At 38.2% G+C, this 24776-nt stretch overlaps 3 protein-coding genes across 3 annotated transcripts in view; 1 reads left to right on the forward strand and 2 right to left on the reverse strand.

The window, feature by feature from the left end:
- LOC113451824 (vomeronasal type-2 receptor 26-like) overlaps positions 1-24776 on the reverse strand; it is a 500191-nt gene that overhangs the window by 61257 nt on the left and 414158 nt on the right. The window lies entirely within an intron of this gene.
- Positions 1-24776, reverse strand: part of LOC113451996 (vomeronasal type-2 receptor 26-like) — a 452458-nt gene that overhangs the window by 47771 nt on the left and 379911 nt on the right. The gene's annotated exons all lie outside the window — the stretch shown is intronic.
- LOC148126714 (vomeronasal type-2 receptor 26-like) overlaps positions 7051-24776 on the forward strand; it is a 28451-nt gene continuing 10725 nt past the window's right edge. Inside the window, exons 1-2 of the mRNA XM_087923285.1 lie at positions 7051-7290; positions 8021-8309. Of these exons, the coding sequence (XP_087779411.1) occupies positions 7073-7290; positions 8021-8309 (507 nt within the window). The 5' untranslated portion in view covers positions 7051-7072. The remainder of the gene's footprint in view (positions 7291-8020; positions 8310-24776) is intronic.

Here is a 24776-nt window from a genome sequence, read left to right on the forward strand (position 1 = left end):
TATTTGAATTGTTAATTTATTGTAATTATCTTTTTTAATTGATGAGCACCTAGCTGTCAGCCATATCCCCAAATATTTTACTTTATTTACCACCTGTATCCTTAATCTCTTTGTTAGTTCTTCCTTTTGTTCATTTGTACAGTTTTTTGTTATCACTTTTGTTTTTTCTTTATTAATGTTTAACCCTGCCACCTTTCCATATTGTTCTATTTTTTTCATCAAAATGGGTGTCATTTTCAGGGGATCTTCCACTATAAATGACATATTGTCAGCAAATGTTTGAAGTTTGTACTCCTCTTTTCTAACTTTTAACCCCCTGATCTCTTGATTTTGTCAGATTTGTACCAGTAGTGTCTTCTACTAATATAAGTAGGGGAGCTAAGGGGCATCCTTGTCTTACACCCTTATTTATCCTTATATTATCTGTATTTTCCCCATTTATTAATATTTTTGGAGTTTGGGTATTATATATTGTTTTAATGAATCTTAAAAAAATTTCACCAAATTTCATGCCTGTCAATTGTTTAATAAGAAAATTCCAATTCAAATTGTCAAAAGCGTTCTGAGTGTCTAAAAACATCAGTGCCATTGTTTTAATTGTGTGTACTTCATAGAATTCTAAAACATCCATAATTATTCTTGTATTTGTCTTAATTTGTCTATATGGCAGAAACCCATTCTGGTCAGTATGAATAACCCTACTTAATATTTTCTTTAATCTTTCTGTCAATATTGTGGCCAAAATCTTGTAATCTATGTTTAAAAGTGATATTGGCCTGTAATTTTGAATTTTTTGTGGGTCTGATTGCTCTTTGTGAATAAGAGTTATATATGCTTTGGTCCATGACTTTGGTATATTAGCACTATCCAAGGCTTCATTATATAAGTCTGTCATTAACTCCTCCAATAACTCTTGAAACTCCTTATAGAATTCAAACAGAATTCCATCCAGGCCTGGGGCTTTATTTGTTTTTTGGGGTCCAATTGCCTTTCTAATTTCTTCTGTTGATATTTTATTATTTAAAATACATTTTGCTTCCTCAGAAGACAAGGAAATCATAGAATAATGGAAGGGATTTTGGAGTTCTTCTAGTCCAACCCCCTGTTTGGGCAAAGGACCCCATACCATTTTAGACAGATTAAAGCCTCCAGTGATGGAGTGTACCCACAACTTTTGAAGGCAAGTTGTTCCATTGGATGATTGCTCTCACTATTCAGAAATTTCTCCTTAGTTCTAGGTTGCTTTTCTCCTTGGTTAGTTTTCATTCATTGTTTCTCATCTTGTCTTTTGATGCTTTGGAAAATAGTTTGACCCCCCTTGACTTTATAGGAGTCTCTCAAATATTGGAATACTGCTAGCATGTCTCCCTAGTCCTTCTCTTCATTAGACTAGACATAACCAATTCCTGTAACCATTATTCATATGTTTTAGCTTCTAACCCCTTCATTATTCTTGTTGCTGTTCTCTGCATTCTTTTCAGAATCATAACATCTTTTTTGTGTTGTGGTGATCAGAACTTGATGCAGTATTTCAAGTGTGGTCTTATTAAAGCTTTGGAAAGCAGTACTAGAACTTCATGTGATCTTAGCTCAAGACTGATGATTTAATTAAGGTAATCTATTTATTTTATTTATTTATTTATTTTTGTCAATTGCTTACAAGATAATAGGTATAAGTAAAAAAGTAGTTATGAATACATGGATACATATAAGAAAAAAAGAAAGAAACGATAGGACAGGGACGGTAGGCACATTGGTGCTCTTAGCCCCTACAGACCTCTTAGGAAAGGGGTGAGGTCAATAGTAGACAGTCTAAGGTTAAAGTTTTTGGACTCTCCTTCTATTAATACACATAGGAGAATCTTTAAAAAACAGTAAGCATACAAATGGCACGAAATTTGTAGGCATCCTTGCATGCAGTATTCCAAGTGTGGTCTTACTGAGTGGTATTATCACTGGAAATCTTAGTACTACTTTATAATGCCTTAGTAAAACCACACTTGGAATACTGCATCCAGTTTTGTTCACCACAATGTAAAAAAGATTTTGAGACTCTAGAAAGAGTGCAGAGAAGAGCAACAAAGATTATTAGGGGGCTGAAGGCTAAAACATATAAAAAATACTTACTGGAATTGGGTATGTCTAGTTTATTGAAAAGAAGGACAAGGGGTGACACGATAGCAATGCTCCGATATCTCAGGGGTGGCAACAAAGAAGAGGGAGTCAAGCTATTCTCCAAAATACCTGAAGGCAGGACAAGAAGCAATGAATGGAAAAATCTGATCCGAGGAGAAACCCTGACAATGAGATGTACATCTTTTGCATCTTGTTTTTAATCTCTTAAACTGGTGTCAAGAAAAAAAACTTGGTTGTATATTTAGCACAATTCTGTATGAAGGAAACTTGCAAGAATTGCCCCTTTCCTCCATCTTTCTCCAGCACCAGAAGACAGCAATGGATGAAAGTTGACAATGAAATAGTGCAGAAGTCTGGAAATTAGCAACGATCAGCAAAGAAGCAATTTCATTATGTCTGCAGTGACTCACCCATAGACCTTTATAGAGGGGCTCCTGCTGAAATCATAAGGGAGGAAGGAAGCCTTGATTGCACCAATGACCCCACCCAGATTAAGGTCTCCCAGCTTGTAAAAATTTAGTGGGTCAGCTTCATTCCTCTTCAGGTTCAGAGGGCATTTCAAAGTGAGCTTCCCATCAGCTGCTTGAGGAAGCAGCATGAGAATGAAAAGCAGGAAGACCATTTATCTGCCTGAGTGTCAATCTTCTGCCTTGTAGCTTCTTCTCTTTTTATCAGATAGTCAGAGGGAGGAACCAAAGCTTCTCTTGAAGTGCATTACATTGAAAGGAGACAAGTTGTTCCAGACTTGATGTCATTCCAGACTTTTGATGAAATAGGAGATGTTGAGCACTTGAGAAGTTCTTATGCATGACATCACTTCACACAGTGCTTTTTTTCTGAACGCTGATGTTTATGTCTATAACTCTTTGGAGAAAATCCCTAGGGTTGTGACATGAGGGAACATGCCAGCCACTGTGATTTTGATAACATGAAGGGAAAAAAAGCATCATTCTGAATACTGTGGTTCAGAATGTGGTTCTTGTTTTTCTACCAAGAAGTAGATTGTGGTCTACTTTGTCAAATGCTGAAACTATGTCATACATATCCTTGTGTACTATTGCTTCTAGTTCACCCTGTTTTTACCCAAACTTTGAGCATTTATATATAAGCATTTAAGACTTTTATGCCTGTCCATGGGTATGATTCCTGCATATCCTAATTGTTGTTTGAGTTTTTCTTTTTCTTATCACTCCCTACCTGTCTATTTGATTTGTTTTCTTGGGATTTATGGTTGGTTTTGTGTTCTACAATTCTAAAGATTGGAATTTTCCAATCCCCACCCCAATCCCCACCTCAATCCCCACCTCAACTTTCCCCACCTCAATTTAGTTTAAAGCCCTTTTGATGAATTGGGCCAGTCTTTTTCATAGAACATTTACCCCTGTTTTCATGATGTGCAGCCCATCCCTTGCCAAGAGTCCTTCTTGTAGGTAATGCAATCCATGGTCCAGGAAACCAAAGTTTTCTTGGCGCCACCAACCCTTTAGCCAGTGGTTTGTTTTTAGAATTCTTTTTTCTCTTAATGGGTGTTGGCCTTTCATTGGGAGTACTGATGAGAACACTACTTATGCTCCTATTTCCTTAATTTTATCACCAAGTTGGTTATAATCTCTCAATATTGTCCTTTGTCCCAATGCGAAAGAGGAGGAAAGGGTAGTAAGCTGTGGTCCTAATTCGTTTGGTTAGTTTCTCAGCCACTTTAATTTTTGCTCCAGGGAGACAACATACCTTCCTAGATTGTATGTCTGGTCTACAGATAGAAGTAGTCAGATATTTCATATTTGCTTACGTGAAACCCAGAGACTATTTGGCTAATGTTCAAATCTACCTCCATCTTACATAGATGGTGAGTCTCATATTATCTTTGGCATTTCTTGTTTTCTGTTTAGTCTCTGTCTCAGTCCAAATGTGTGGGGAAATGCCATAGATAGAATACTTTATAGAATACTTTATTGGCCAAGTGTGATTGGACAGACAAGGAAATTGTCTTGGTGTAAATACTCACAGTATTCATAAAAGAAAAGATACATTCGTCAAGAATCATCAGGTACAACACTTAATGATAGTCATAGGGTACAATAAGCAATCAAATTAGATAGATAGATAGATAGATAGATAGATAGATAGATAGATAGATAGATAGATAGATGATAGAGATAGATGGATGGAAGGAAGGAAGGAAGGAAGGAAGGAAGGAAGGAAGGAAGGAAGGAAGGAAGGAAGAATAGAATAGGATAGGATAGGATAGAATAGAATAGAATAGAATAGAATAGAATAGAATAGAATAGAATAGAATAGAATAGAATAGAATAGAATAGAATTCTTTATTGGACAAGTGTGCTTGGACACAAAATGATTTTGTCTTGGTGTAAATACTCTCAGTATACATAAAAGAAAAGATACATTCATCAAGAGTCGAGAAGGCTTGAGAAGGAGAATCAGTTTGCTGTTACGACTGCATTTCTTGTCCAGATGGGACCATCTCCACTCAGGAAAGTGGGTGACACATAGGGAAACTTTGATCAATATGCATTTTAAAGACACGTGTAAGTTTGATTGTTCAGTTCTTAATTTTAATGGTGTCCAATTTCTTCCATAATGTGAGGATGAATGATGTGGATTGGATAAGAAATGTCTCTTTGAATTGCCAGTTTGGATGTGTTCTTCTCTGTTTATCTTTCTTAGGAACATCTGGGTTTTGCTCACCCAGACCAATTTTACTGTACAAACAGGCCAAAAGAAACATCAATCAACCCTTCAGTTAATCAGTCAATCTTTATGAAGATCATAAATCCTCATAAGCTGAAATATCCAATTGGAAGGAACAATGGAGGGAGTGATGTTGGGTTTAAGGAACTAATGAAAACCAGATAACAGATAATCAGAGTTGGAAGGGACCTTGTAGTTCATCTAGTCCAACCCCGACCCCCGCCACCCAAGCAGGAGACTCTACACCATTTCTGACAAATGGCAGTCCAATCTCTTCTTGAAAGTCTCAAGTGATGACACTCCCTCAACTTCTGAGGGAAACTTCTGTTCCATTGGTGGATTGTTCTCGCTGTCAGAAAGTTTCTCTTAATTTCAGGTTGAATCTCTCCTTGTTTTTGCTAGGTGATCCCCAGGGCTGTAGAAGGAATCACATTTGAAGGGATTTCCAAAAGACCTCATAGTTTGGAGATTGGACCAATTTCACTGCTCCTGTGATTTTTTCCCCCCTAGAGGACATTTTACCACCTGTCCTGAAGTAAGCATTGGTACACTTCCTTCTAAAAAGGCTCCCCATGAATCCAACCATGTTAGACAACTTTTATCCTATGTCCAATATTTTTAGAGTAGATTATTGAGAGCATGGCTGGTGGGTCAATCACCAGTAAATGAGTTGAACATTCTTGGGATAAACATATGTTCATTATCTGACAATTTTAAAAAGAAAGAAAGAAAGAAAGAAAGAAAGAAAGAAAGAAAGAAAGAAAGAAAGAAAGAAAGAAAGAAAGAAAGAAAGGAGAGAAAGAAAGAAAACACTTGAAGGATTAACTAACCCTTTTTCTGCTGTCATTTTTCTGTTTCTATCCAATACTCACAGGGTTATTCTTGAAAAACACCTTGAATTTTCAGATGGTCCAGAATGCCAAGTTATGTTGGACTTCCCTATGTTCTTCTATATTACCCCCATTGTGCAAGTTGCACAGGTTCCCAGTTTCTTCCCAAATGCAATTACATGCATCTTTCAAACCCTACATGAGGCAGAACTAGGGTATCTGCAGGGCTTCCTGGCCTTGAGGATATCTGCTTGTCCTATCAGAGCAGATATAATAGCCTTACAAAAGATATTTTCTCTAAAATGTTGCCACTTCAATTGTCAAGATGGAAAGCAGGAGAGTGACCAGGAGAATGTAGGAGAGGTTCTGATTGTTGGCTTTGTCAGTTGGTGTTTCTAGAACAGATGGCAAATGAAATTTCACTTCATTTACAAGAATTATAAAATGAGCCCCTAATTAGGATTAATATATGAAGATCTCATTGAAAAGAAAATCCCATAGAGCCCTACTCTTTGTTGTAAAGACAAAGTGATTAAATTAGTGGATTTCAGTAAGGTATCTGACAAAATAGACCACAACCTGCTCCTTGGTAAACTAGAAAATGTGGGATAGACAGCATCACCAACAGATGGACTGGACAGCTACTTGCTTGAAATGATATAGGGTCTCCTGCTTGAGCAAGGGGTTGGACTAGAAAACCTATAAAGTTTCTTCCAAATCTGTTTAACTGTTATTGTAACCTAGACTTCAAGGATACTGATTGCTTCCATGGCATTAGAGCACAGACAGCACTAGAGTTAACTGTCATCAGCCAAGAGTGGCACCAAACTCCACAGCTCTGGATGACCTTCCTTAGCAATCTCTTGAAGCAAGAGATTCCATTGAAGGACAGCATAAGTCACTTTCCTGGCTCTTGAAGTATCTTGCTCCAAGCATGACTTTATGCACATATCCTAACAGGAAAGACTATGACCACTAAGGACAGTGCGCCAATGGGTGTATTTTCACCGAAGTCCTTTTTTCTGCCTACTCCTCATTAGATGGAAGAAGTTCAGGGTCCCAAGAGGACAAGTTTCTTCTCAATGTAATTGTCACCTTACATGCCTTGAGACCTCTTCTTCTACTTCTCCAGTGTCTGCTTTTGATGTAAACATGAGGCTGAAGCAACATGGAAGTGACCTTGCATTATAAAAGGATAAATACTACAGTTTATGCCCTTTGTGGCTCAAATTACAGGACAGGCGGGAGCTGTGCTCTTGAATGTACATTTTATCTCTTCCAGATGAATCTTGTCTGTTTGAATCAGGAAAGCCAGAGGATATTCTATCCTGTGAGAGTGCTTTGAATTCTGCTAATTCTTTAAAAATAGGAAGGAGATTGATTCAGCCCCACGAATTATGGATCTCCTGCTTCTTCTTTTGCTTCTACTGATGTCCCAGCCGGTCTCCGGGAAGCTGAGAATGAAGTGCCCACTGAGTTTGGACAACCAGGATGGAGAAAAGCCATGGAGCTATTATAGGCCAGGCGATCTTCTCATTGGTGTAGTCATCTCTCTATCAACAATAGGACATGCAACATTACCTTTCAACAGGGCTCCTTCTAGGCAGATTCAGTTGTAAGTCATTCATTGTGATGGAGTTTCGTTCCCTCCATTTGCAGCTCTAACACTCTTCTTTCTCCTTCATCTTATTTTACTCATTTTTATATTGCAGGACCTGACTAATTTCTTGAACCCTTTTGATTTCCACAGTCTCTATGTCTTTTGTCTTATTTTCTGGGAGAGGTTCAGATCAAAACATGAGGCAAATAAAACCTGAAAAAAGCCCACATTATTTATGTTTCCCTGTTCAATCCTCAATTCATGACTTGAGTACTGAGTTTTATTGAAAGTAGTGATTGTTGTAGATTCCTCTGTCGATGTCCTTTTCATATTTTCATAACCTCTCATTGATATTCAGTGCTTGATTTTTATAAGAATAGAGGATGCCTCTTTTCAGAACAGCTTTTCTGGGTCACTTATCAAAAATCCGGTATCTTTTAGGATAGTTCTACTTTAATGACTGAATTATTTTTCAAACTGTTTACTGCACTGATGAAAATTAGTACTTCTACAAATAATGGTGTATTTCTGATTTTAACCCTTTTGGAAAACTATATCCATTCTATCTTCTCCACACTCACAACATTAAAGGATGATGAGTGATTATGATTTGCCTTTGGTTTTGGATCAATAATAGCTTAAGATTTAGTTAGCTTGTGGAGAAAAAATGGATTAAATAGAGAAAAAGTATTTTATTGTTGCTGCTGCTGCTGTTAATACTAATATGAGCATGGTTTTACACTAGTTTATCTCATCTAAAGAAATACATACTACGTGTGATTTTCAATATTGAAGTTTTTAATAAAAATGATCAGCCCACGCACAATCTCACACTTGGCTGCAACATCCATGACAACTATGATAACACCCTTGGCACTTCAGATGCCTTGCTGGACATGCTGTCTACCGGAGAAGCCAATGTTCCCAACTACATCTGTGGAAGGAAGGACAACCTTTTCGCACTTGTTGGTAGAGCTCACAGAGATATCTCCATCCAGATGTCAACTTTAGCAGGTGCCTACAAATTTCCACAGGTTTGTTTTTGTGTTCCCCTATCTAGCAAAGTGAATGGGGTGTAGTATTTGATGATAGATTAAACCATATCTTCATTATAGAATTCAAAAGCTGCTTTTCACTATATCCATTGTAGGTTTCTTGGCCGGGGATTGATATAACAATATCCCAACAGGTGGGACCCTCTATTTGCAGGTTCTTCCATGCCTATTTGAGTTTATATCCATATCTATCTCTATCTCTATCTACCTATCTACCTTTCTATCTATCTCTATCTCTATCTACCTATCTACCTTTATCTATCTCTATCTCTATATCATATATCTATATTTATCTATCTATCTATCTCTGTATCATCTATCTATCTATCTATCTATCTATCTATCTATCTATCTATCTATCTATCTATTTATCTATCTTTCTTTCCATCTATTCTAGGCTTAAATACATGCCAGTGTCCCATTGAAGAATGCTGAGAATGGTAGATGAAAAGTGCATTCCTTGTAGAAGAACCAGCAGTCTTTAGGCAGATGCGATTCACTATTGACAATTGTATTGACTTGAATTCTCCCATAACTGGCCCCCAGAAGTTGTAAATGCTCCAACACCGGTATTTTTTTTTTAAAGAAAATAGTGGACAACCATTTGTCTGAAAAGATATAGGGTTTCCTGCCTCCTCAGGGGGTTGGACTGGAAGACCTTTAAGGTCCCTTCCAACTCTTCTCTTCTCTTTTCTTCTCTTCTCTTCTCTTCTCTTCTCTTCTCTTCTCTTCTCTTCTCTTCTCTTCTCCTCCTTTCCCTTCCCTTCCCTTCCCTTCTATCCCATCCCATCCCATCCCATCCCATCCCATCCCATCCCATCCCATCCTATTCTATTCTATTCTATTCTATTCTATTCTATTCTATTCTATACTATTCTATTCTGAATAGAGTAGTAGATGAAAAGTTCCTTGTAGAAGCACCAACAGATTTTAAGCAGATTTGATCCACTACTGGTGATTGCATTGCTTTGAAACATCTCAGAATAAAAATATCAGTCAGAGGAAATGATTATTTGCTACTTTCATAGCATTTGACACAGTAAACATAGAAATATCATGGAAGAAACTGATTGCTCTTAAAATGGAACTTAGAATGCTGATCTTGCTCAAAGTCCTTTCTACAAGCACTGTGAGAAAAAATAATCTGTGGAACAGGTTGTGTTATGAAGCTGTGCATGCTCCATTGCTGGAGGCTTTCAAAAATAGCTGTATATTCATTTTGCCTGGAATGGTATATGATCTGCTGTGTGAGCAGAGAGTTGGACTAGAAGACCTCAAAAATCCCTTCTATCTCAATTATTCCATGTTTTTCATTCATTTGTTTGAGAGTGTGTTCAATGTTTTCAGCTTTCAAGATTGGGAGGACAGAGGAGATGGTTCATAGATAGATAGGATATAGCATGTGTGCATGTGCTTTCCCTTTACTCACACACATGAGGATGAGTGTGTGCACATATGCACGTGCCGGCCATTTTCATAACCCAATTGCTAACCCCTCATGGCCCACTAGTGGGTTGTGGCCCATAGGTTGGGGGCCCCTCTTTTAGGATGAATGAAGCCATGAGAGGTAGGACTCATTCTTACCAAACGATAAGAAAAGTATGCTGCCCATGTACATTTGAGTTTCATGTATTGTTAAGAAAACTTGGCTCTTATTCTCATAAGAATTATCTGATTACTGAGAAGTCAATGTCAACATTTCTGGTCTTTGGGAAATGAAATATTGCCATATAGGGCTATTCGATGATGAATAGAATAGAATAGAATAGAACTGAACAGCATAGAATAGAACAGAACTGAACTGAACTGAATAGAATTCTTTTATTGGCCAAGTCTGATTGGACACACAAGGAATTGTCTTGTTGCAAATGCTTTCAGTGTACATAAAAGAAAAGATACATTCGTCAAGAACCAAGAATAATCAGGTAGAACACTTAATGATAATCAAAGGGTACAATAAGCAATCAAATCATACTAGGAAACAATCTTTTTTGTAAAAATATAGTTTATTAATTTTTACAATTAAAACCAGTCACAATACATACACAAATAAGCAAAAGAAAGGGAAAAAAAGAAAAGAGGAGAGGAAGAGAATTTGGGAAAGGAAAGAAAAAGAAAGGGGGAAGAAAGAGAGAAGGAGGTTACAAGGTTAAAAGTATTCTTATTTTAACCGTTTGCAAGATCTTCTTTTGTTTTCATAACCTTAACTTGTGTCATATAACCACACCTGTTTTTTTACTTATATCGCTACCTCGTTATTATGGGTTGATACTTTTCTTTTATGCTTTATGATATATAATTTATCTTTGGTCAATCCAATTATACCAACAATTCCAGCTATTGTAGTATAGTGAAATGTCTTTGTTTTTTAGCGCCAAAGTCAATTTATCCATTTCTGCGCATTTTGAGATTTTTTCAATAATCATTTCTTCTGATGGAGTTTGATGTTTTTCCCAGTATTGAGCGAAGGCTAATCTGGCCACTGTTAAAATGTGTATTGTTATGTATTTAGCTTTTTTGGAAATTTGCTTATCAAAAATCCCTAGTAGGAAGGACTCTGGTTTGTATTCGATCTGTTCTTTCGTGATTTCTTCCAACCAAGTTTTGATTTTCTTCCAATACTTTTGGGTTTCTGCACAAGACCACCACATATGGAAAAAGGTTCCTTCTTTTTCCTACACTTCCAGCAATGTGGACTCATGTTGGGGTGCATCTTCACTATCCTCGAAGGAGGGAGATGCCATCTATAAAACATTTTATAAAGATTTTCCTTGTATGCAGCTGATTTGGTAATCTTATTGTTTCTGCCCCAAACTTTCTCCCATTCCGCTACTGTGATGCTGCGCCCTACATTCTTACTCCAAGCAATCATATTTCCTTTTATGATTTCTTCTTCTAGTTCTGTTTCTAATAAGTAATTATAAAATTTTGTTATGCTTTTTTTTATTTGATCCTAATAAAATTTTATCTAATTGTTGCAATTTATTGTTGATTCCGAATTCTTTTTTGCCTTGTTTGTATCTGCTTTGAATCTGAAGATAAACCCATTGATCAATTTTTTGTCCTTGCTCCTGAAGTTCCTGCCTCGGTTACAAATTTCCTTGTGGGTCCAGTAAATCTTTGTATTTAATCATTTTAGTAATTTCCAAATTGTTTGGGTGAATCATTGCCTCCATTGTTGAAATCCATACTGGTATTTTTGTGTAATGTTTTTTCCATATTTTCCTCCAATTCGTTAATAGTGCATCTCTGATTAAGTGTCTATGGAAGTATTTTTGATTGATTTTCCCTACATCCCATAAGAAAGCGTGCCACCCCCTTTGTAAATCATGGCCTTCTAAAAATAATATTCTTTTGTTGGTTAAGTTCATCCAATCCTTCAGCCAAACTAACGAGGTGGCCAGGTGATATAACTCCCAATTTGGAAATGCTAGGCCTCCCCTGCTCTTCATATCCTGCATTGTTTTTACATTTATTCTGGTTTTTTTCCCTTGCCAAATAAATTTCAAGGTTATTCTACTGAGTTCTTCAAAAAAAATTTTATGTAATTTGATTGGGATCATTTGGAATAGGTACACGAATTTGGGGAGAATGTTCATTTTAATAATAGCAATTCAGCCTAGTAGTGAAATTTGGTTTCCCCCACGATTCTAAATCTTTCTTTACCTGGTGTATCAGTTTATCATAATTGTTTTCTTTAAGTGTCTTACAGTGTGGGGTTAGCCAAATTCCTAAGTATTTCACTTTCTTTGTCACTTGTATATGCATTATTTCTTTTAGTTCTATTTTCTGTTTTTCTGTTAGGTTTTTGGTCATTAATTTGGTTTTTTAAAATTTATTTTAAGTCCAGCTACTGCTCCAAATTTCTCTAATTCACTCATCAATTTTGGTCCCCTATCTTTGGGTTCTTCAATAAAGAAAATCATGTCATCCTCAAATGCTTGTAATTTATCCTCTTTCTTATCCTCTTTCTTAACTGTTAATCCCTTTATATCTGAGTTCCGCCTAATTCGTGTTAATAATGTCTCTAATGCTAGTATGAAGAGCAGGGGAGAGAGTGGACAACCCTGTCTTACTCCTTTTTCTATCTTGATTGGGCGAGTGCATTCCCCATTCACTATTATATTAGCTTGTTGTGTATCATATATAGTTGTTATAATATTTTCAAATTTGGTGCCCAAATTCAAATTATCAATTTTTTGAATTAAAAATTGCCAATTTAGATTGTTGAAAGCCTTCTCTGCATCAAGGAACATAAGTGCTACTTGTTTCTCGGGGTGGGCTTCATAGAATTCTAGTAGGTCTAATACTATTCTTAAATTGTTCTTTATTTGCCTAGTTGGGAGAAATCCATTTTGGTCTTCGTGTATATACAAGTTTAAGGTCCTTTTTAATCTGTTTTCTATAATAAGTGTGAATATTTTGTAATCAGTATTTAAAAGTGAAATCAGCCTATAGTTATTTATATATCTGGGATCTGTATCCTCCTTCGGGATCAGTGAGATCAATGCCCCCCTCCATGAGTCTGGCATACTGGCTGCCAGTAAAACGTCATTAAAGACTTCCACCATAAGTGGTCCAATTTGATCTGCTATTGCCTTGTACAGCTCCCCTGGGATCCCATCTGGGCCCGGTGTTTTATTTTTTTTCTGGTTCTCTATTGCTTATTTCAATTCCAATTCAGTAATGTCTTTATTTAGAAGTTCAGCCATTTCTTCCCCAATTGCCTTGTCCTTTATTTCATCTAGATAATTCCTTATTCTATCTTCACTGATGTCCTCTCTTTTATATAAATCTTCAAAGTATTTATGAATGATTTCTTTTTTCTGTTCTATTTCCTGGTTTCTGAGCTTCTGGTGGCAAGGCAAAGACAGTCAGAGGGGCAGAAATCCGCTCGCGATTCTAGCCATCCTTTTCTTGAGTTTGGTGCAATCTTTTGGGGTGTTTGAGTCTTGGAGAGACCCGTGCCAGTGTGGGGGAACCTCGGGCTGCAGTGTGGGAGAAGCAACCCCCCTGCAACGAAGAGGAAGCCCTCCAGAGCCCAACGATCAAGAACAGCTTCCTGTCAATGGAGGCTCCGAAGTCTGGACTGCCATCGATGGGAAGGAAAGAGTAAGTGAAAGTTTGCAAGCTCATGGGGAAAGAGAGTTGTGGTTAAAGACAGTGGCAGAGAAGATATTTGAATGACAATCGACTGATTTCAGGCTGTTATATACTGTGCGAATGCCTGCTGTGAGCTCTAAGAGAAAGTGGCTACAAGAGAATTGGTCTAGTGAAAGTGAAGGGGCTCAGTAGGCAGAAGAGAGTCGAAAATAAAAAAGAAGTAAAGAGAACTTTGGAAGTCTGGAGACCAGCATGGGGGAGGGATTAAAAAGACTCTATTATCACTAACATTTGGATTGAAGCTATCAAATAGGAGCCAGAAGCAGAACAAAGCCGATTGGGGGGAAAGACAGAGCGGTGCCATAGGTGGTATCCAGAACGTTGAAGTGGCTACAACAAAGTAACAGATCTAACTGAAGGGACACAACCTAATCTATAAATTCTGGGAAAATTGAGAACTGGTCCTAGCAGAGGAGACAGTTCCTTTCTCTATTTGAAGGAGATCAGAACAATTGATTTAAAGAACACTAAAATATCAGTAAAAGAGGAAGTCTTTAAACAAGTGGGAACATTGCTTACTGGCAGCTGTTACTCAGCAAATCTTCATTTGCCATTTCTGGTGTGCTCGAAGTAAAAGCTTCCAAAGTGAAAAGCGGAAACAAAAAACTCTTGTCTTTGGAATTTTCTTTTTTCTTTTCCTCTACCCTTTTCTGTGTGTATATACTTACTAAAATAGCCTCTCTTCTTTTCTACATGTTGATGGTATGCTATGTTGAAATATGCTTGCTTTTTTTTCTGATTTCCTCTTGATAAATATGTACATTTACTAAAGAAATATTAGAGTGTTAAAATATTGGATTAATTAATTTAGTTAAGTTATTATTAATAGAGATTGTTATAATTTGAATGGGAATATAGGGGAGACGGTAAGAATATTAAGCATTAGTTATTTAACAATCTTAGAGCTCTCTAGACCAATATTATATTTCATTGTGTGGGTGTATCTATGAATGAAATATATTGTGTAGTTAAGGTTACTTTATATTGAAGTTAAACTAGAGAAATATCTATACACTTTACTAATTAATGAAGAATATAGCTATTTAATAGATTGATAGATTTTGGTCAATTTTAGTCAGAGAACTAACAATACTGAATGCCAATTTGGAATAATCTATTTAGCATTGTACAACAACAAAAACAAATTTTAAAGGAAATGACTACTACAATTACCACTGCTCTGAAATCTTGTAAGAAGGTTAATCCCACAATAACGACCACTTTGGCAACAACTTCACCTATGGCACAAAAAACAATAGAGGAAACACTACCAACAGAGAAGTCAATTAGCATCTCGAATGCAAATATTCAAGCAATGTTCCTAACCTTACAGGACTCATTGACAAGATTGCAAGAAACAATAACTAAAAACCACAGTGAAACAAGGGCAGATATTAATGAATTGAAGGAAGAAATGGGGAAACTAAAGATAGTAATGAAAGCGGACATTTCCAAAGTAGAGGATAAAGTGGGGGTGTTGCAGCAGGCCTTGGAGAAAAATAAAGTTATAATAAAAGAAGTAGAGAAAAGAACTGAACGAACGGAAAGGGAATTAGAAAGGGTGGATGAAGATCTCAAAAGCATGAGCAAAGAAATGGAGGACTCCCTCGTCCTCCTAGAAATGGACAAGGCAGCAACTTACCTAAGATTTCAAAATGTGGCAGAATCAAAAGAAGAAGACCTGGAATACTTTATGGCAGCTGGTTTATTGAAGATGGATAAAGATGAAATTCCAAAAGAGTTTGATGAAGTCTACTGGATCAATACAAACTATGCAAGATGCCACAAATGTTCTAGGGAAGTACACATACGATTCACTAGAAGATGTGTTCAAGACATGATATATAGAACCTCAAGAGATAAAACAATAACCTACAAAGAGAAAGAAATTGTGATTCTTAAACAGATACCAAGGAGAATTAGGGAACAAAGGCGTGACTATAAATTTCTGGCAGCATATTTAAATCAAAAAAGAATTACATTTAAATGGCTTATTCCAGAAGGAATGTTAGTGTCATGGAAAGAGAGGAAAATCAAAATAGACACTATGGAAAAAGCCCAGGATTTTTACGAACGGATGGTGGGCCCACAGGAGCAAAGTAGTAGGGAGGAATTGGACACAAATTTTCAAGAAGAATAGGGTGGACATAAAGATAGAACTGGAATGGTAGGAAACCAAGAGAATACCTATCCACAACACAAGACAGAAGGAACCACATCAACACAAGTGCAAGAAGAGAGAGGAATTATTACATGACAAAGAGCGAAACAAAACTAAATAGATGGGAGAAGAAAAAAAATTACTATCAATAAATATAAATGGTTTAAATTCGACAATTAAGAGAAAAAGGATATTATCTAAATTAATTAAACAAAATGCAAATATAGCCTGCCTGCAAGAAACCCATATAAAGAAGAAGGATGAAAAATATTTAGAATGCCCGAAATTAGGAAAGTTATTTACCACACCAGCGGATGAGGAGAAAAAAAAGGGAATCGCAGTATATGTGAAAGAGGATTTGAAATCTGAGCTAATACAGTTGGACTTAGAAGGAAGGACTCTGGGTTTGCAGATCTGGATTAATGATATTCCAATTCTTTTAGTAGTAATATATGCCCCAAATGGAGACCAAAAAGAGTTTTTCAAACACCTATATAGAAAATTGGTTGCATTGCAAAAAAGAAACATTTGCATAGTAGGGGACTTCAACTCCATTGCTGATTTCCAAAAAGATCACAGTAATGCCGGGAAGAATAAAAAGGGGAAGAGAGCTCCCCAAGATCTGTAGGGAAATGATGAAAGAGCTAAATCTGACAGATATATGGAAAAGATTACGTACTGAAAAAAGACGATTTACATTTTATTCAAATCCCCACCAAACATGGACATGGATCAATATGGCATGGATGAGTGGGGAAATAGCAAACAAGACAAAAGAAGTGGAAATTTTCCCTAACGAATGGGCAGACCATAACCCAATACAGGTAATATGGAAGGGTAGGGCAAAACCAAAGAAAAGATGGACCTTAAACACTCAATTAATATGAGAGAAAGAATACATTAATAAATTAAAGGAGGAATTGAACTATTTTATAAAAGAAAATGACAATGAAGAAACCACGAAACAAAATGTTTGGGATATGCTGAAGGCGGTTATAAGAGGCATAACAATCTCTTATAATGCCAAGAGAAACAAGGAAAAATATTCCCAACAAAACAAATTACAACAAAGAATTGAGGAGCTAGAAACCCTTCTACAAATTAACCCAAAAGAACCCAAACTGCAAAATCAAATAAGTATAGCCAAACACAAACTGAATTTAATTGATCAAGAGAAAATGACTATGAATTTGAACTTAACCAGACAAACCTATTTTGAACATGCCAACAAGCCAGGAAGATGGCTATCTTAAATTAAAAAAAAGAAAGAGAAGAGATTGATATACCAGTTAATAGACAGCAAGGGAGGAAACAATCAATTTAAATCGTAAGGATACAAGCAACAAAGTTACAGTCATACAGTCACACATGGGAGGAGATAGGTGATAAGGAGTGATGAGAAGACTAACAGTAATAGTACTGTAGATTTTGTAAATAGTTGGACAGTGTTGAGGGAATTATTTGTTTAGTAGAGTGATGGCTTTCAGGAAAAAACTATTATTGTGTCTGGTTGTTCTGGAGTGCAGTGCTCTATAGAGTCATTTTGAGGGAAGGAGTTAAAACAGTTTATGTCCAGGATGTGCAGGGTCTGTAAATATTTTCACAACCCTCTTTTCGACTTGTGCAGTATACAGGTCCTCCATGGAAGTCAGGTTGGTAGTAATTGTTTTTTCTGCAGTCCTAATTATCCTCTGAAGTCTGATGAACTGATAGAGCAAGTTCACACCTTTCCTTACCTGGGTGTATTTCTCTCAGTGACTAGATCTTTTTTCCTTCAACATTAAAAGAGGTCATTTAGACCAAAGGTACAAGTGAACACACTGTTATAAGAATTTTTTAAAAATCATATCTATGCAGCCTCCTTAGCCTGAAATATTAAAGTACAAAAGCCCAATATTACCACCACATACTTCTATTGAGCTGAATTTTTGGATTTAATTTATAGTGTTGAGGTAATTCCCCATTAGGGGAATGAGTGCATACAGGGAGACGTATTTGAGAGTAGTGTTTGAATCATACACACAGATACACTGTAGAGTAAATGTTGGTTTTTTTTTTATAAAGGCAGTCCAAAATCATTCACAGGTAAGATTAATCAGTTTTTTGTTCAGGGATAATCGAATAACAAAGTCCAGTGTCAAAAACAGTTCACTATCAGACTTCCATCAAATCCAGAAATATCAGTCAATTAGAAGGAATGGCAATAGTCTCCAACAGAAGGAAACAGAGACTAACTCACACTCTCTCTTCTGAGACTAAGACTAAAACAACCCAGGTTTCTGGCTCCATCTTATGGTCATTTGACAAACCACACCCAATTACACTTTTAGGATCCTATTAAAGAAACTGAATTAAAATGTCTATCCTGGTTTATATATTTCCCTCTCAAATAGCTGTTAGGTTACTTACATTCCTAACATATACCACTTCTAGAACAAATCAATCACATCATCTGAGAAGAATCTTGAGGATGATTAAAATGTTTATTTTTTATTTATTTTATTTGGTTTGTCAACTGCTTATAAGATAATAGTATAAGTAAAAACATAGTTATGAATACATGGATACATAGAAGAAAAATAAAAGAAACAATAGGAAAGGGACGGTAGGCATGTTGGTGCGCTTATGCATGCCCCCTACAGACCTCTTAGGAAAGGGGTGAGGTCAATAGTAGAAAGTAAGGTTAAAGATTTTGGGGTTTGGGGAAGAAACCCCAGAGTCAAGTAGAGTATTACACACATTCACCACTCTGTTGCTGAAGCCGTATTTCCTGCAATCAAGTTTGATGTGATTAATCTTGACTTTCTATCTATTGTTTGCTCTAGTATTGTTATGGTTGAAGCTGAAGTATTCATTGACAGGTAGGACATTGCAATGTATGATTTAATATATTATACTTTGATTGTTCCGAAGGCGGCGTAGTTCTAGTTTTCTAGATCTAGAATTTCAAGTCTGGTGGCATAAGGTATTCTGCAATGAGTAGAGTAGAGTCTTCCAACTGCTGCCCTGAGAGCGGAATTGGGATTTATTTACAATTTATAAAATTAGGACATGTATTTTTTTTAATAAAATTAATAATATGGAAACTGTAAGAATCTCAAATGCTTAGAACAAACACATTTCAACTAAAACATTCTTGAATGAACAATTGACATACGTACTTCATTCTCTCTGTCTTTTTACAAATAGAGGGAAAAAAACAAAAAAAATGATATAGCCTAATGACTAATCATGAAGAAACTGTTCTAATATGTGCATGAGAATAAAGTTGGATTCATTGAAAGCTAAAAATTGGGACTTGGTAGGACCCCAAATATAACACAGCACTCTTCGTTGATTTTTTCAGATCAGTGCAAAAACTGCTTCAGAGGCTCTGAGTGATAAAAGTCGATTCCCTTTTTTCCATCCAATAGTCCCGAAAGAAGGGTTTCAGTACTCAGCAATTGTCCAACTGCTCCTCCATTTTGGATGGACTTTGATTGGTCTCTTTGCTCCAGACACAGAGAAGGGAGAAAATTTCATGAGAACTTTTACCCCTATGCTTGTGAGGAATGCAATTTGTGTTGTTATATCACTACAATTCTCAGTGACTGGAAATACAGCAGCCCTCAGGAATGCCCTCTCTATGTGGAAACAAGTCAATGTCTTTGTTCATTTCATAGAATTTGAGTCCATTTTTGACAGAATTCATCTCTTCCATTTAACACTTAGGCATTTACCAGAACCTATTCAAGGGAAAGTCTGGATCATGACAATAGTTGGAGTATATTCAATGAAAAAAAACAGGCTTTACAAGTACGTCCATAGTATTTGGAGCTTTCCTTATAAGTGGAAAAAAGGTTGGCAAAAAGATGATGCCTATAAAGGTGTTTTCTTTGTGGAACCTGAATTTCAAGAGGAGTATTTTCATTGTGCTATTTCAAAACACGTCTTTTCTGTCAAAGGCCGGAGAAGATGCACCCAGAAAGCACCACTGGAGACCCAAGAGAAAAAGAATTGGAACCAGATCCAAAATGATTGCATTACGTACAATGTCATTAAGATGCTGGCCCACACGTTAAATTCTGTGTCCAATACCAAGAGGGGAAGAAAGAGGGGAGAAGAGAGTTGGGGGGCTCAGAGGCTGCATCCATGGCAGGTATGGGGTCCCAACAAACAAGGGTGGGATCCAACAGGGTTAACTACCGGTTTGGTGATTTATGAGATTCAGTGATTTACGATGTCATTACAACCCAGGAGATTACAGCACAAGACCCAGGAGGTCAAAACAATAAAACTCAGAAGGACATCACACAGCCCATTACCCAGGTCGTTAAAAAACAAAAACCTGATAGGCACGCAGCCATACCTAAGCCACACATGTCCTTACGAAAAAGCCAGCCGATCAGCAAACATCAACCCCATCAACCAATCAGGAAATGAAAAGAACAGCCAACATCCCCACCAGTATATATAGGGAGACGACAGCTCTGATCACGCTTTGCTTGCACAAGCACGAAGCCGAAACCACCAGCCTGAAGATGGCGAGTGGGACCTCATTGAAACGTTGCCAAAATGCTCTCAATCTTACATGGGAAACACTCTGAGAAGCACAGAGATGATGAATGAGACTTCAACCGAAATGTTGCCTAGATACTGCCAATCTTATGTGGGAGAAAACCCAAATAACCAAAGATTATTAATATATATATGGATCTTTGGTTGTTCGGGTTTTCTCCCGCGTAAGATTCGAAGTATCTAGGCAACATTTTGATGAAGTCTCATTCATCATCTTCAGGCTTCTGTCTTCGGCTCTTGCTTCTCAGCCAGAGTTTGGGTTTGTGGTCGTATTTTTCTAGAGCTTGTGTTTCAAAGTGTTCCATGTAGAGGTTTGCGATGACAGGTGAGAGGGGTGATCCCATGGGTGCTCCTTCTATTTGTTTGTATTTTTGTCCATTGTAGGTGAAGTATGTATTGGATAGGCAGTGGTTGGTCAGATCTAGGATGTGCTTGGGGGGGTTGTATTTGTTTTGGATGGCTGTCAAGTCTTCTTTTATTGGCACTTGGGTGAAGAGGGATATGACATCGAAGCTTACTAGTAGGTCGCTGGGTTGTAAGTTTTGTTTCTTTATGATCTCGATGAACTGGAATGAGTTTCTTACGTGTGAGTTGATGGATTCTGCATAGGGTTGTAGTTGTTTGGCGAGAAATTTGGCCAGGTTTTGTAGAGGTGAGCCTATGGAGCTGACTATTGGTCTGAGTGGGGTTCCTTCTTTGTGTATCTTGGGGAGACCATAAAGCTTAGGGCATCTGGATGATTTCTCTCTGGGTATGATTCTTTGCTGGATTTCTTCACTGATGGGGGAGGCTTTTATTTTGGATTTGGTAGTTTTTTCTAGGTAGGTGGTGGGGTCTGTCTTTAGGGGTTTGTATGTGGGGTCTTGGAGTAGGTTGGTTAACTTGGTTTGGTAGTCAGATGTGTTCATAATCACTGTCGCATTGCCCTTGTCTGCTGGTAGGATTATTATGCTGGTGTCTTCTTTCAGGTTGAGTAGTGCAGTTTGTTCTCCTTTGGATAAGTTGCTTTTGGGTGGTTTGCTAGTGCAGAGGATGTTGGTGATTTTGAGTCTGATTTTGTTAGCATCGTCAGGGTTGGTTTTGGTCAGGCTAGTTTCAACTCCGCATATGATGGTTTCTGTGGGGATATGTTTGGGAGCGACAGCAAAGTTGAATCCTTTTGAAAGGACCTTGGTTTCAGCTTCAGTGAGGATCTTGTTTGAGATGTTGTGCACTGTTTGTTTCATGTGTGGCTGTCGGGGGGGAGGAGTTGGTTTCTGGCGTTGTTGTAGTTTCCTGAGTTTGTTGGTGGGTGTGTCTGTCTTGAGGGTGGTCTGTGTTTCGGCTCTCCAGACAGCGAGTTGTTTGGATTTGTCCCAAAGTAGGGGGTGAATCTTGTTGCTGAGTCTGAGGTGGAGTGTGAGGAGATCTTTGTTGATTTGGTCTGGGAGAAACCTTTTTGTGTGAAGTTCATTTCTAATTAGGGCCAAATCTGTTCTTTTTAGGATGCGTTTGGTGGCAGCTGTGTTGGTGTGGAATTTCAATTGGAAGCTTGTGGGAATTAAATTTTGATCTCGGCAGTTGCATAGGAATGCAAGATCACATAAAATGGAAGCTCTTTGGACTTCAAGTTTTTCATAAGTCTTGGTCAGATGGTGGGTTTCCTCCCCGTAGAGGTGCAATATTTGTTTTCTGAGGTTCTCGCGGGTATTTGTATGTGGATCTTTGGTTGTTCGGGTTTTCTCCCGTGTAAGATTCGAAGTATCTAGGCAACGTTTCGATGAAGTCTCATTCATCATCTTCAGGCTTCTGTCTTCGGCTCTTGCTTCTCAGAGTGATGTGAGATTGCAGCTTCTTCTTCCTTTTAACTGCTAGTGGGGGTGGGACTTGATTGGGTGGGGGCTTGGCTGTGTTCTGATTGAGTGGGGTGTGTTCTCATTGGTAGGGGTTTGGCTGTGTTCTGATTGGTTGGGGGTTGGCCGTGTTCTGATTGGTTGGAGGCGTGTTCTGTTCAGGTGGGGGCTTGGTTGTGCTCAGGTTAGTCTTAGTTGCTGGGGATTTGAGTTGGGGAGCTGTGATCTTGCTGTTTGGCTTCGAGTTCGTGGTCGTGCTGCATCTTCATAGTGGGTGTCGGTTTGCTTCATGTATAGCTCGGAGGGGTTTGAGGTGGGTAGTGATGCAGCTGCAGTGCAGCTTCTGGTCCATGGTCGTGTCTCATCTTCTAAGTGGGTGTGAGTCTGTTTTCTACATGGAAGTGTGGTGGTGGCATCTTGTGTGGCTCTCATGGGTGTGGGTCTGGTGTCATTCTTCATGTTAGGTACTCGTCTGTTCATGAGGGCGGTTTTCCAAATGGCTGGAAGGCGGGAGGTGTCATCTCGTTTGTTCATGCTGTGTGGGCGTTTTTCTATCTCTATGGGTTCTCTGATTATTCTGCTGTTAAAGTGTTCGGTTTTGGTGATAGTTCTGGTATTTTTAAAGTCAATTTCATGTCCTGTGGCTTTGAGGTGTTGGACCAGGGAAGAGGTCGTTTCTTTTTTTTTGATTGAGTTCTTATGTTCTTCAATGCGTGCACTTATTCTTCTGTTAGTTTGTCCAATGTATGTGGTAGAGCAGGCAGTGCAGGGGATTTCGTATACTCCTTGGTTTTCTAATTCAATTTTGTCTTTGGGGTTTCTTAGGATGGTGGATATTTTTCTGTTTGTGCAGAATGCTGTTTTAATGTTGTGTTTTTGGAGGATCTTGCTGATTTTGTCTGTAGTTCCTTTTATATATGGGAGGAGGGCTTTGCCGTTTTCTTGTTCTCTGTCCTGGATTTTGGTTGGGGTTTCTTTTTGGATTAGGTGGGTAATCTTCTTTCTTTGGAATCCATTGGCTGTAAGTACGTTGGTGAGAGTGTGTAGTTCGGTTTTTTGGTGTTGTTCCTCGGCTAAGCATTTTGTTCTAGAGATGAGTGTCTTGGCTATGGAATTGATCTGTGCTGGGTGGTGGTGTGAGAGTGCTTGTAGATAGCGGTTTGTATGTGTTTTCTTCTGGTAGATGGTGTGTCCTAGGGAGCCATTGGATCTTTTGTATACCAAGACATCTAGGAAGGGAAGTTGATTGTTGGCTTCTGTTTCCATGGTGAATTGTATTTTGGGGTGTAGGCTGTTGAGGTGTGTGAGGAAGTTGTTCAGTTTTTCTTTCCCGTGTGGCCAGATTATGAAGGTGTCATCTACGTATCTGAGCCAGAGTTTGGGTTTGTGGTCGTATTTTTCTAGAGCTTGTGTTTCAAAGTGTTCCATGTAGAGGTTTGCGATGACAGGTGAGAGGGTGATCCCATGGGTGCTCCTTCTATTTGTTTGTATTTTTGTCCATTGTAGGTGAAGTATGTATTGGATAGGCAGTGGTTGGTCAGATCTAGGATGTGCTTGGGGGTTGTATTTGTTTTGGATGGCTGTCAAGGCTTCTTTTATTGGCACTTGGGTGAAGAGGGATATGACATCGAAGCTTACTAGTAGGTCGCTGGGTTGTAAGTTTTGTTTCTTTATGATCTCGATGAACTGGAATGAGTTTCTTACGTGTGAGTTGATGGATTCTGCATAGGGTTGTAGTTGTTTGGCGAGAAATTTGGCCAGGTTTTGTAGAGGTGAGCCTATGGAGCTGACTATTGGTCTAAGTGGGGTTCCTTCTTTGTGTATCTTGGGGAGACCATAAAGCTTAGGGCATCTGGGTGATTTCTCTCTGGGTATGATTCTTTGCTGGATTTCTTCACTGATAGGGGAGGCTTTTATTTTGGATTTGGTAGTTTTTTCTAGGTAGGTGGTGGGGTCTGTCTTTAGGGGTTTGTATGTGGGGTCTTGGAGTAGGTTGCTTAACTTGGTTTGGTAGTCAGATGTGTTCATAACCACTGTCGCGTTGCCCTTGTCTGCTGGTAGGATTATTATGCTGGTGTCTTCTTTCAGGTTAAGTAGTGCAGTTTGTTCTTCTTTGGATAAGTTGCTTTTGGGTGGTTTGCTAGTGCAGAGGATGTTGGTGATTTTGAGTCTGATTTTGTTAGCATCGTCAGGGTTGGTTTTGGTCAGGCTGGTTTCAACTCCGCATATGATGGTTTCTGTGGGGATGTGTTTGGGAGCGACAGCAAAGTTGAATCCTTTTGAAAGGACCTTGGTTTCAGCTTCAGTGAGGATCTTGTTTGAGATGTTGTGCACTGTTTGTTTCATGTGTGGCTGCGGGGGGGGGAGGAGTTGGTTTCTGCCGTTGTTGTAGTTTACTGAGTTTGTTGGTGTGTGAGTGTGTGTGAGTTTGTTGGACAGCTGTTCCATTGGTCTGTTCATCTTCTAGGTCTCCATTATGTCTTAGTGTGTATATATATCTTTGGTTATTTGGGTTTCCTCCCGCGTAAAATTGGAAGTATCTAGGTGACGTTTCAATGAAGTCTCATTCATCATCTTCAGGCTTGGGTCTTTGTCTTTGTGTTTCTCGGAGTAATGTGAGCTTGCAGCTGCTTCTTCCTTTTAACTGCTAGTGGGGGTGTGATGATTGGGTGGGGGCTTGGCTGTGTTCTGATTGGGTGGGGGGTTGGCCGTGTTCTGATTGGCTGGGGGTGT

The sequence above is a fragment of the Pseudonaja textilis genome, chromosome 2 (genome assembly GCF_049901715.1).
Source record: "Pseudonaja textilis isolate UNSWEBS1 chromosome 2, rPseTex1.2, whole genome shotgun sequence".
Taxonomy (NCBI): Eukaryota; Metazoa; Chordata; class Lepidosauria; order Squamata; family Elapidae; genus Pseudonaja; species Pseudonaja textilis.